At 38.1% G+C, this 13,339-nt stretch overlaps 1 protein-coding gene across 2 annotated transcripts in view; it reads right to left on the reverse strand.

Moving 5' to 3' along the window:
- Positions 1–13,339, reverse strand: part of MAN1A2 (mannosidase alpha class 1A member 2) — a 136,005-nt gene that overhangs the window by 99,105 nt on the left and 23,561 nt on the right. For both annotated transcript variants that reach the window (XM_032098687.1, XM_032098688.1), the window contains exon 2: positions 6,227–6,482. In XM_032098687.1, the coding sequence (XP_031954578.1) occupies positions 6,227–6,482 (256 nt within the window). The remainder of the gene's footprint in view (positions 1–6,226; positions 6,483–13,339) is intronic.

Raw genomic sequence — 13,339 nt, forward strand, 5'->3', positions numbered from 1 at the left:
TGAGATTAGCATTGAAAGTTGTATGAATAGTAACTATGAAAAGAGGAGTTAGGCATCATGGAAAGATCTCTGGACAATTAAGTAATTCTTTCTTCTACACAGCTCTTTTCTCAATAAGCACACAAAATAGAACTCAGGTAAAAGGACACTTACTTACTATTTTTAGCCCAATTTCTTAAAAGAATGAGGCTTATGCAACCTTGCTGTCTGTACACCCATCATTTGACACATACATTTGCAGTAGCCTTTTAATCCATTCTCTAATTTCACACTTGATTTTAAAGAGCTGGAGGAACCGGATACTCTACTTCTTGTGTTGAGGAAAAGAAAAAGTATCTGTGGCCAAATAAGGCAGACAGACAGAAATTAGTATCCTGACTGAGACAAAGGCAGTTATAATTCAGCCCTTTTTTCATTCAGGAGGCAGCATTTAGCACACCGGTAGCTCTAAAGAAGGCACGGAACACACTGAAATTCATGCAGTCAAGCAGGAAAGGTAAGAGGATATTCACAGCAACAAGCGCATGATGAGCAGAGGGTGGTATAAGGGGATGTAGGTTAAAAATCCATAGGAAACCATTAGTTTTGCTGCTTATCTCACAGTCTGTTACTTTTCAACAGTGTTAACAGCCTCTTGAGTATCATCCAGAGATGACGATGAAAATACATTTTCTTAATAATCACTTTTCTTCTTGGCACGTATCTGTAAGTATTTCTGGCATTGCCCCCACTAATATTCAATAAATTAACTTCCTACCTTCCCTTCAAAGAGGCAATATATTACAAGTCTAATTTTAAAAGAGGATAAATGGAAAGTTCTGCTGAAGGAAGTTCACTGGCAAAAGAACTCAAGTCAGAACAACCCCAGCTTCCCAGACAGACTTGTTCCTCACTTGTGTAAAGCATCCAAACTTAACAGTAATTCTTTCTGCAGGTGTCATACGTCACAAATGAACTTCAAGTTGAACTAGATGACCTTTAAAGGTCCCTTCCAACCCAAACTATTCTATGACTCCATGACCTTTAACTCTGGAACCTATACTTCCTGGATGTCCATTTCACAACAACTTTTGCTTAAATGTCTTCCTCCACCCTTTTGTTTTTTTTACCAGAAAGCTGTGACACACAGGAACAGAACCAGAATTTTGCTGTGTTGAGAACAGCTTGTCAGAAAGATATCACCTTGCTATCCCATCCCATTAAACGTAAGAGCTTTTAAACTGCACAAGCAAGTATGGTACAGCCAGCAGCTTCAGTCACTTCATAACTCTACCCTTACCTGTGTGGACACCACACCTCCTTTGAGCTCTATTTTTAAAGTGTGTATTTACAATTAGCACTGTGTAATTACACAACTGCATATCACAACAAATACAGAACAAGTAATAGAACAAAAGCTCCAGAGAACTCAGATTTCCCAGTCTATCTGAAACCCACAGCATTATTACTTCGCTGTTAAGTTTACCGTGTGCACTCGTAACATTCTAGAGAAGCTGTCTTCCAGCTGACAGGCTTAGTCAACAAACATCATCCTACCACAAAATGGTTGAGGTTGGAAGGGACCTCTGGAGGTTATCTGGTCCCACTCAAGCAGGGTAATTTGGAACAAGCTCTCCAGGTCCATTACCAGTCATTTTATGAGTATTTCCAAGGAGGTAGAATCCACAATCTCTGTGGGCAGTGAGCTCCAGTGCTTGGTCACCCTCACAGTAAACAATGTTTTATGATGTTCAGATGGAGCTTCTTGTGTCTCAGTTTGTGTCTGCTGCCTTTGTGCCTGCCACTGGGAAACACTGAAAAGAGCCTGGCTCTGTCTTCCTTGCATCCTCCCTTCAGGTATTTTGTAAGATTCCCTCTCTCGTCCAGCCCAGCTGCCTCATCCTTTGCTCAGATGAGAGATGCTCCAGTCCCTTAAGCATCTTTGTGGTCCCTCCCTGGACCCTCTCCAATGTGCTCGTGTCTCTTTCATACTGGTGAGCCCAAAACTGAACAAAAAGGACTCCAGGTGTGGCCTCACCAGTGCTGAGTAGAGAGGAAGGATCACTGGCATAGGATTAGAACCATTGTTGGGTGAAATACGCTATTTTAACAAGTATCCTAAATGAATGCTGGCAGTAAAATAATACTGTGACAGGCTGATATTAAAAGAAAACCTGAACCCTGAATAGAGTGAAAAGAATTACAAAATTTTCCTTATTTGACTGGGTAAAATTTACCTTCTCAGGGAAATAAAACTCACTATAGACCACAGACCACTATGTAACGATTACATTTAAACTGAAAGGAAGAAAAAATATTCTGAACACCATCTAAAGAATACAATAATGGAAATTAAGTGCCAAAAATTCCAAGTGCTCAAGCAATTTATATCTAATTTAACTTGGAAAGGAAGCCAACAACTTCCAAAAGACAGAATTTGTTCTTGATTTCTTTGCATTAACCACAATGAAAAGATACATCTTAAAGCCTTTCTATAAAATTATACAGGTTGCACTTAAGATCTTAAAAAAAAAAAACAAAAACTTTCTATTTTCAATATTTTTCTTTTATATAGTACAAAAAGCCAAAATATGAATACAAAGCTAAAGCGTAGCAGCAAGAAGAATTTTCAGATGTGTTTGCTCTTAAAATACCAGTTAATTAAACACCACAGCATCTTTCAAAAGCCTGAACAGCAAGCTAATATGCCAGAGAAGTGCTATAAAGCATGTATGGTAAGCAAGTGGAAAACCTTTACTTTTCAGAGTTGTCACCGTGCATCTAAAATAATCAGCCAACTCATAAATGCTCCTTATTGAAATAACTGAATTAATAGCTTCTTAGAATATAGACAGATTATACAATTTTGTAAATTAAACATGAGAACACAATGTAACACTAAATATAATTATCAGAAGCAAAAGACACACAAAACCAAAACCAGTAAGATGCAGATTCTGCTCCCAGTTGTATTCCACGACCTTAAGAAGCCTCCCTCTCTGTGCTCAGCAAACATTCCTATTATATAAAGCTTTCAAATTTTTTACAAAGCTCTCTTAAGAGCATTACACAATTTTTTTTTAGTTTTATATGCACTTTTTTCTAAAATCAAATTACGCTTTTTTAAAATATTAAAGTACTGCCAAACCACTTCTTATACAGAGATGTTAAAAAAACAGACTTCATCAAATTGCTATTTGGAAAGAAAAACTAGTAATATATTTTCTGTAAAAATAAAAGAAACTGGATCCTCATTTGAAAATTTTCCAGCCTTTCTCCCAAATGTAAAGACTTGTGTGTGTTACAAATAGTCCCCATCATTCCACCCAATCCTATCCAGTTTTTCACCATTTGATAGGAGGTGAAATAGGCTGTATAACATTGTTCATTTTGTGAAATTGAACAGTCTAAAGCTGTTCTCGGAGAGTCAAGTTCCTCAAATATGTATCAGGACAATTCACAGTAAACCAAAGCAGGTCAAATCACCTGGAATTCTGTGGCCAGATATGCAGCCTCCAAAGAGGCAGGAGCTTCCCTGGGCTATTTTTCGGGTCTCAGTCCAGGCAATCATAGTATCTTGCATGTCAAAAATTATATTTTACATATAGATAGATATAGATAGCTATATATAAATATATATATATATATATTAGTTGTGGACCTACATTAGCGATATTGTCTCCTGGAACTTGTTCTTTTTTTCTGCTGAGTCTCCATCTACAAAGACTATTTGTATTAGTCTATACCAGTTACATAAAACAGTGAGGGAGGACCTCAGTGATGAACATATTTCAGAATGCACTTCACATCTCTGAAATCGCTGCAGACTTCTCTGAAATATCTGATGCTGTCAAAAACAGGTTTCAGGCAAAATATTATTCATTTGACACTGTTAATATACATTTTATCTCAGCCACATTGTTCCAACAATTGTTCCTCAGCATTACCATTTGTCCATTTTCCCTCCCGGGCAGACCTCCCACCCCGGTGTTCTATGCCTTCACACATCCAGCTGTAGAAGTGACAATCTGCTGCTCTGCTTGAAACAAAAACTAAAAATTCTGGAGATCACCTGGTAGCTACAGTACTAAAGTGACTGAGTCAATGAAGGCAATTCACATAACAAAGAATTTTTAGTCATGCTCCTTTGATCCTGGGCCACTCAAGCACAGTGGTCACACAACTGAAAACTGCTCAAGACAAAGGCATTATTATCCTAGCTGAAGGACTTACCCACTTAAAACATAGTCTCACAAAAACCTTTGGTCTGGTAATGAAAAGTTACACTTCAGAAACCATAAAAGTAGTCATCAACAAGTTATGCAATAGAAAAACAGCTTGTCAGTGTGACTCACACGTAGGCTGATCACCAAAAAAAGGAGTAAGACTTTCACAGCACAAGGTGTGTGGCAACTGCAGCTAAGGATCACCACCTGGTGATTCTTACTCACAAACTACCCTGAATTCCATACAATTTGTTAACACCTTCAGGTTTACATCAGCAAGAATGGTCCAAATTTTACTACTTTTTCATGACACCAAGAAAATTGCTATTCTATACTAACCTAGAGCTTATCATCTCCTCTTGGTCTGCATCCTGACCAAACAACCTCAGAAATGCAAATACTAATTTTCAACCCTCCCTCCAAATTCCGCACTTTGGTTGATTATTTCTTTCAGCTAGTTCTTCACTGTTAGCTGTGCTCAGTAATTTCGCACTACTTGGTAAACTCAATTTTATTCTACACATTAAATCCATCTCAAAGGTATTTAACTACAGTAATAGGTAGTAAAAATTAAGAAGTGTTGACAACCATGCCATTCACTGTTCATCTTCACCTTACAGAGACTTTTAGAAAAGTAAAATGCTCTGTATATTCTCATTCAGAATGTTTACAAATGAAGCAGTAGAGCCTTTTCAAATCCACGATTCAATGCTGTCCTTTGGGAAGCAGCCCTAACCAAGCAGGGTCAAGAAGGTCCAATATTCCAGACAACTTCCCAGGCAAAAGTCCTTCTGAAGTAATCACTAACAGGCACATCTTCCAGGGAATAATTTGCCACTTCAGATATTCAGGTTGTGACAGGGCTCTATATGGACTAACTACTACAAATAGCGATACAGCTCCACACCATATCATGCACGTATAATACAGTTGTTCATTACTTGATAAGAGTGGACTCCATCTAGCCACCATTAATATTCAAAATAAAATTCCAGTTTGGGTGATACCCACAGAATGGCACACACTTCAGCTACAACTCCTTCCTATAACAAGGACAGGTGTATGACTAATTTCTCTTTGGTTTTATGAAGTAACTAAACTCAGAACACAATTTAAAAGTAGATTTAGCTGATGTAAACACTAAGTGCTGTGTCCTGGATGTTCTTTAGTAACAGTCTGTGCTTGTTTATGTCTGGCCTGAACCATTCCTGCTTTGCTAAACCAATTTTTTGGCATAAAACAAATCAGACTGCAGGAAAGAAGAAGAACAGTAAGGCTGTACAAGGTTTCTGCCATACTAGTTAGAAGTACAAACTCAGAGAATGTCTGGCAGCAGTCATAGGAAATTAGCATGGCCAGGACAAAAAAGGGCAATGAATCTCACAGCCAACCAGTAGTGGAGAGGGTAAGACCACAAACAGCAATTCCCATAGCGTAAGTTGCCACAGAATCAAAATCATCTTAGTGTGCTTCATTTACCTGTAAAACATTCAATCTACTTAAATTTACTAATTTTTTAGACCCATTTAAAATGTATTTTGAAAAGCATGTGATAATTCAATCATTTTCAAATAATAGCAGCAGGTCTTCTTTTTCCTTATCTTTTCAATCCAATTTTTTAACATCTAAAAATATCCTATGACACAGTAACATATCCCATTCTTTGAAAGGAAACTGACAAAGTCATGCTCTACTTTAAAGAGGCTCTTGTTACTGTTCCATGTGTTAATGGCAAACTCACTTTGAATCCATACCACTAAGCTGAAGAAATCCTTAAAATAATTTTTATAAAATAATTTCTAAGTTGTTATCCAGTGAAATATTAATACTCCAATACCAGAAAAAAAACCCCATGCAATAATGCTGATGCTCATTAATACCTGTGCACTTTTAGTTTATTTTTTACTAATGATTTGGAGATCTGTTTTTCTTTTTTAATATAAATCATAACAACTAAATGCCATATAAATAACTGCTGTCAGACACAGGAACAGGTAGGACCATATCACTGTCATCTTTACCTCTTTGACTTTGTTCCTCTTCTCTCGGATATCTGGGTCTGCTGGTTCTCCACTGTTTATCCCTATCAGGTTTGGTAAAGGAACAGGAGGCAGTGGCTTGCTGTCTTTCTTTTTCAATTCTTGCACTACTTTGTTCTTTTCTGTCTGAATCTCAGCTTGAATCTCATCCCGTGATTTCTTCAATTTCTCCTTAGCCTCTTCCAGAGCCTTTTCATGATCTGCTCGGATCTTATTTCTCAGACGTTCCTCTTCCTCTCTAGAGACACAAATGCTAGTCAGCATCTCATTACTAAAAACACATTGCTTACAAACAAACTGCAGATTCAACAGAAGCCACATCCTAAGTTGGTTTTCTCTAAGTAATTCTAATGATTCAGACAAGTTTATTGATTTTATCTTAGTGCACAATCCTACACTATTTTTGCCATGAACCCCAAAAGAACAGCACACACATCCACAACACTATTGTAGAAAAATTCATAATAGGAATTTTTTAGATTGTCTTGGCACATTTACTTGTCCATTCAAGAATTTAGAGAGGAAAAGCCCTGCATCCTGTACTTCAACTACAAGATATGTGCAAAGGCACATCTAGCAATAATTCAGTAATTTTTTTGAAGAAATCAGAAGGGCTCTTCCTCACTTTCTGCACAATAAATTATAAACAACTTGACAAGATCTGAAGTAACCACTACCAAAAAAAAAAAAAAAAAAAAAAAAAAAAAAAAAAAAAAAAAATCACAGGCACTTTGTTTATTAACAACCCCCACTACAACATCTTTTCCCTTCAATTCACAACTCATTGTTCCAATCAGTACAGTCCTTAAAGCATCAGTCCTAAAAACAGAATTAATTATGAAGCCATTTAGGAGCATAGGAGTTTTTATTAAAACATGATTTTGAAATTCACTGTCAACAAGACCAACATCATATTGGTTTTAAGCAGTATCTTAGAGTGTGATCTTTAATGATCAGTTAAGGTTTTAAGATTTGCACACAAAACAAAAAGTACTGTTCTAAAGCTTCATGTAAACAAGAGGTTATTCTAAGAACAGACAAAAATGGCCCATTCCAGTCCTAAAATATTTCAAGGCATCAGAAAGACACATATCAGACTCTCAATATAGCACCACCTTTTTAAGCTTCTTTAAAATACAGAGCTGCTCAATGACTAATGTAAGACAAAAAAAGTTGTAGGGATTTAAAACAAGCACTAGGTAAAAAAAATGCATTGTTACACGAAGAGTACTTTATTAGCCCTTACATTTTTCTGAAGTGCTATTAGGTTTGCATTTAAAATAAATTATAGCAGCATTATTACCTTCAATATATCAGTACTAGAAATACAAAGCAACATTTTAATAGATGCACTGATGGAAATGCTTTCAAACTGAAGTTCTTCAGCCACTTTTCTCAACATGATTCACACCACATCCATATTTCTTCCAAACAATAAAAAAACAAAGGACTGAGATCCTCAAATTGACTGTCAAATCCAAGCTCATTAATACTGTCCAACGGTATCAGTGCCTCTCTCCCTTAACTGAGGAGCAAAGAAAAAACTTTCAAAGTGCCAAAACACTATTCTAAAAAGACAAAACAACTAATACCATTTAAGATAACTTTTACTCCTACTATGACCCACTTATATGAGAAAGTAACTTCCTTGTATTCCTGCAAAAGCTACTCACACTCTGTCTTGGCAGCAATATCATGCTCAAATATCAATATCAAAAGCAGACAAAAATTTCTACCACCTGGAAGATTTGAAGCTTTGGAAAGCTTTTCCAAGGCTAGCAGAGTGCTCTGTGTAAGATGCAACTAGAGAGAATGTGAATGAGGTCGCCAGAACAAGACATCATTCCCAGAGTCATGTTCTCCCCATGAGACAGCACACTGCTCAGGAGCCAAAGAGATGCTTGACAGAGAATGAGAAACCTGAAATGTTACTGAACAGTTAAGAATCAAAATACTTCAGTGTGGGAATAATGTATTTTGCAGGTACATTTCTCATATTCAAAACTCATTATCTGGAAGCAAGTGACAGGCTTTACTTTCTGACTAAATTGACTAACACTTTGTTACTAGATACTGAAATTCTTTTTGCAAAGGATCAACCATCCTTGAAATAACTGCATGGGGGGGGGGGGAAGGTAACAATGTATCCCAGACCTTAATAAAAAGGTGGTCACAGTGTATTTACATTAACCTAATTGTTTTGTTGTTAAATAGAAATGTTTTTGGTAAAACCCATGGTTAACTTACAGGACCCAAAATACAATCCCTCGGTGTGAAAAAAATTAATGAAGTTTGAGTAGTTACAGTGAGTCTGACTCACTGAAATGAGTCACTGGTGATGTGCTTTGTGCACCTTCACAACTTTACACCATCAAGACGAAGTGCCAGGAAGATTTTGCTTTAATCTTTCACCTTTAAAAAAAAGTTTTCCGTTCCAGGTGCTGCACGAAACAACCATAATAAAAGTTCCATCACTCCACAAACTTCATCTGTTTCTAGATTCAAACCGCATGAAACAGCCATAAATTGGAAAACAAGTTTTGAGCTCACATCTGTCTACACTGCAGGAACGAACCACTGTATAAACATACAAAAGCTGTCGATTTCTAGAGCACTATAATCCAATTAGAGTCATTAGGAAGTTTGAATGGCACAGTCAGCTTTCCTTCAGTCACTCAGAAGAAAATACACAGACTCAATAGAGATGAAAAATCCCAATGCTAACTGTATGCTCAGCTCAAAGCCTTTCTTCCGGGAAGTGACATTTTGAGATAAACATAAGAAAACAGTAAGATGAAGAGAAAGGTCAACAGGTATTTGAGGGCGTTTACAAGAGATAGTACAAGAGCTTATTCTGCAGACACACTCTCTGTGCAATTACCAGTGATGGACAGCACGAGTTACACGGTATGTCATATTCTACAAGCCAGCTAAAGACATTTTACCAAATATATTCAAGTATACGACCCTAATGGAAGAAAAATCGCACCCCTAAATACCAACACCGCGTTTCTTCTGAGTTCTTAAGCAACAAGAATTAAGTGAAAATACAGAATAAAGTTAAGAGAATGAGAAGACTGATTAGGTGTGAGCAGCTGACACCCCCTCAAGTCACCAACAAGCTACCTGGCCAGCAGAAGAAAGAGTAAGCAACACTTTTACACATGCAGAGAGCACTATATTAAAATACTCATAATTAAAGAAGAGACCTCAGAAGGATCAATCTAAAAAAGATTGGAGAAAATTCCAATAAAAGCACATATACCAAAACTTGTCAAACCATTTCCGTATCTCACCCCCGCTTCCAAGGAACATGAGCAAACTCGTAGAATTTAAAGTATTTTGAGTAAATCTTAAAAACCTTATCTAACAGAAAGTTACTTTCTTCTAGTCATCCCAAAAGCTTATGCAAAAGTATTGAGAGAGGCTCAAGTACCATGAAACTACAGCAGTAGCTACTTCAAAACAAGCAATGTTATTAAAATAACCTGTGATTAGACTGTTTTTGCCAAGAAGAACCATAAATAGATCTAATAATTAGAATCTGAAACTGGAAACAGGTGCAAGTTTTTTAAACAATCACTGCAATGAACTACTGCAGCTGTCTATGCAGGAACACTGTAAGTTCTCAAAGTGTCCACGAGCTGCCTAAATATCATTCAGAGAAGACCACAAATTATAACGCTTGACACCCGAATCACCAACCGGAATTTAATGTGCTTTAATTATGCACACAGTAGCGAGTTTTCTGAACAGCTACCAAGCCTCACTTGTCAAGACAATGACTTTTAACAAAAGTCTTTCCTATCTGCTGTGACACAATAGGCTCTTTAGAAAGAACTGCATAAAAAACCCTCTAAAAATGCTTTCAAATTTCTTTCTGAGATTCAAGATTTAAAAAAACCCCAGAAATATAAATGAGAATAGAATCAAGAAAAGCAAGCAGGCCATTAGCAACTGTTCTTGCCACTAAAAAGCAGGCCACTGGCTCACTATACCAAAACGACACACAGTTTATTATCATTTGGATTTTCAGCAGATGGATAGACCACTGTTAGAGAACATAAATATTTGTGTAAGCCTATCATACAGAAACAACCTCCTGTGTGGAAATTCTGAACTTTTACCCTTTGGTCAAGCTTGATCTTCAACCAGAGGCTACTTTCAGAGACAGTGAAACAGAAAAACAGGCACTAATTAAAAAAAAAGTTTGAGAGTCAGTGCCTAAAAAGAATTTCACACATTAACTGCAAGACTTTACTCCAGTCTTTTGGCATACACAATTTTATAATATCCCCACATATCACAATCCCATTATGTTCTCTCAGTATATGGAGAATATACGTTCACGGCATACAAGAGTCATGGAGATACATATATTGCCCCTCACATGACTGGAGTCTGAAGAAGGAAGAACTGGAAGAAAGGAGCAGTTGTGCTGGGTTTTGTTCTTGCTTGATCACCCTTCCTGTATGGATGGCTGCATTACTCTCTACTGTCAAGCACGTACAGAAAAAGAGGCTTATTTTTTCTAATGTATGGATGATCATCCTGCAAAAGTTACAACTTCTCTCCCAATTTGCTGGGCTGCTGTGAGGCAGCAGAAATACACTCATGAAGGAGTAGGAGTACCAGATCTGTGTGCGCCTATGACAGCTGAAGAGGGAAGCTCCACCATTAACAGGGAGGCCGGCTGTTACTTAGCAAGAGTTTTCCCTTTTGAGACAAGTTAAGGTCGTATTTATTTCACTGATTTTTTTTTTCTTCACATAATGAACTTAATCAGAGATCACTGGTTAGAAAGGAATATTCAGTGGAAAATAAGTGAAAATTAAGTGAATCCTACAGGGTAACTTGAAGCTAACTCAAGTGTATCAAAAACACTGTATCAAAGTATTGGTTATAAAGATTTTCCAAACAGACTTTTAAGAAGAATCTTATGCATGTTTTCAAGGGAATGTCTTGTCCCCAAATCATCTATCTGACAGTGTTTGTCCAAAGCACTGTTTCTAAATGTATCTTCACCTTTGTTTAAAATACCCTTGCAAATGGACTCGGCCTAAAACTCTAGCACAGGCAGAGTAGATAGATGATAACTTAGTAGTAAAATATTTTTGTTATTTAAAAAAAATGACAAAGTCAAGCTGTCCTTTGTCAATGTTCTAAGGTTTTTTAAGAACATTATGATTTTAGTTATCGGCAAGCATCCTACCTGCTCACTGTTTCAGTTAAAACAGCAATACCTACATGTGCTATATACATACACTATACAGTTACTTACACTATACAGTTACTTGTGCGTGTATGTGGTGGCCTGGGAATAATGCTGAAATGCAGAATATTTCCCATTTCAATCCTTCTTCCCCAAGGGGGTTAATAACAGTTCATTATGACATCAGAACATATCTAATTCACTTTGAAAATTATTGTTAAACAACTCTTCCACATGCAGAAAACCTGTGGAAAGGAATCTGGGAATCCCGGTCAACAGAAAGTTGAATCTGATTCAGCAGTGCCCTGGCAGCCAGGAGGGCCAACATTACCCTGGGAGGGCATCAGGCACAGCATCGCCAGCCGGGCAAGGGAGGGGATTGTCCTGCTCTGCACTGGGGCGGCCTCACCTCGAGTGCTGGGGGCAGCTTTGGGTGCCACAATATGAGAAAGACATTGAGCTGTTAGAGAGTGTCCAAAGGAGGGCCATCCTCCAGTGGGGAACAGTCTGGAGAGGAAGCCGTGTGAGGAGTGGCTGAGGTCATTTGGTCTGTTCAGCCTGGAGAAGACCAAGGGGAGACCTCACTGTAGTCTGCAGCTTCCTCATGAGGGGAAGAGAAGAGGCACGCACTGATCTCTTCTCTGTGGTGACCACTGACAGGACCCGAGGGAATGGTCTGAGCTGTGTCACAGGAGGTTTAGGGTGGATCTCAGGAAAAGGTTCTTCACCCAGAGGATGGTTGGGCACTGGTCACAGCACCCAGCGTCACAGAGCTCAAGAAGCATTAGGACAACACTCTCAGACCCCTGGTGTGACTCTTGGGGTTGTCCTCTCAGCACCAGGAGTGGGCTCAATGATCCCTGTCGGTCCTTTCCAACTCAAGATACTCTATGATTCTGTGATTCACTGCCCAGAAAATTACCCCAAAAAACAGATTCCTTAAATGGCTTCTTTTAGACAAAGATGACAGTAGAATTTTTTTCTAGCAAGTGGTTAGATTAGTATACAACTAATCTAATTTGAGGAGCATTGCTCCTCAAACAGAAGGAATGTGAGACAGAATCCTTATTCAACTCCTATCCCTCTCCATCTAGTTTTAGTTTTCTTTTTCCTCTTGCTCTGACACTTCCTCTTGACTTCCTTCATTTTCCTACTTTCTCCCTTCCTTTACTGTTATTTGAACCAACTTAGGCTTCACTAGCTTGCTTCCTTGGTCTGCAACAAGGGCAGGGCCACCACTCTGAATGCCAGTCCTCCTCACTGTAATCATCCAACTTATTTGTACAATGCTAGGGAGAAGAGAGAATTCACTGACACAGGCACTTTCCTTCAATCCTAAATACTCCCACAAAGTCCGCATAAACATTCTCCAAATAAAATTTACTTCTACTCCTGTGCAAGAAATGATGCCTCTAATTGATCTCCTTTGCAGCCAAATCTCAGACCCAGCATCTGGGCTTTCAGCCACCTTCATCACTGCCCTCAGGACTTCTCATCTCCATGATGCAAGCTCACAGATCCTGTTTAAGATCTGGTCTCTTGTCTAAATCGAAACCTCAGCCCTTGACATTTCTTTGTCGATAGCTGGGTGTCACCTTCAAGTCAAATAAACTGTAATTTAACTTTTAGTTTTCCTTCCATATCTTTTGTTTAGCAGTGGAAACTTCTCCATTGTCCAGATTGCCAGTGTCTGGGCATTCTTCCCATTTTCTAGAACTTGACTACACTTAAATTTATCTGCTTAGTTCCCATGTATTTTAAATTCAGTCTTTCTTAACCCATACTGTAAGAAGCCCTCAGAACTTGATTGTGCTCCTTTCATCCAGCAATTCCACTAGGAAGACAAGTCACTTAACTACTGACATCCTCAGACTGCCTTTCTG

This window comes from Corvus moneduloides, chromosome 2 (genome assembly GCF_009650955.1).
Source record: "Corvus moneduloides isolate bCorMon1 chromosome 2, bCorMon1.pri, whole genome shotgun sequence".
Classification (NCBI taxonomy): Eukaryota; Metazoa; Chordata; class Aves; order Passeriformes; family Corvidae; genus Corvus; species Corvus moneduloides.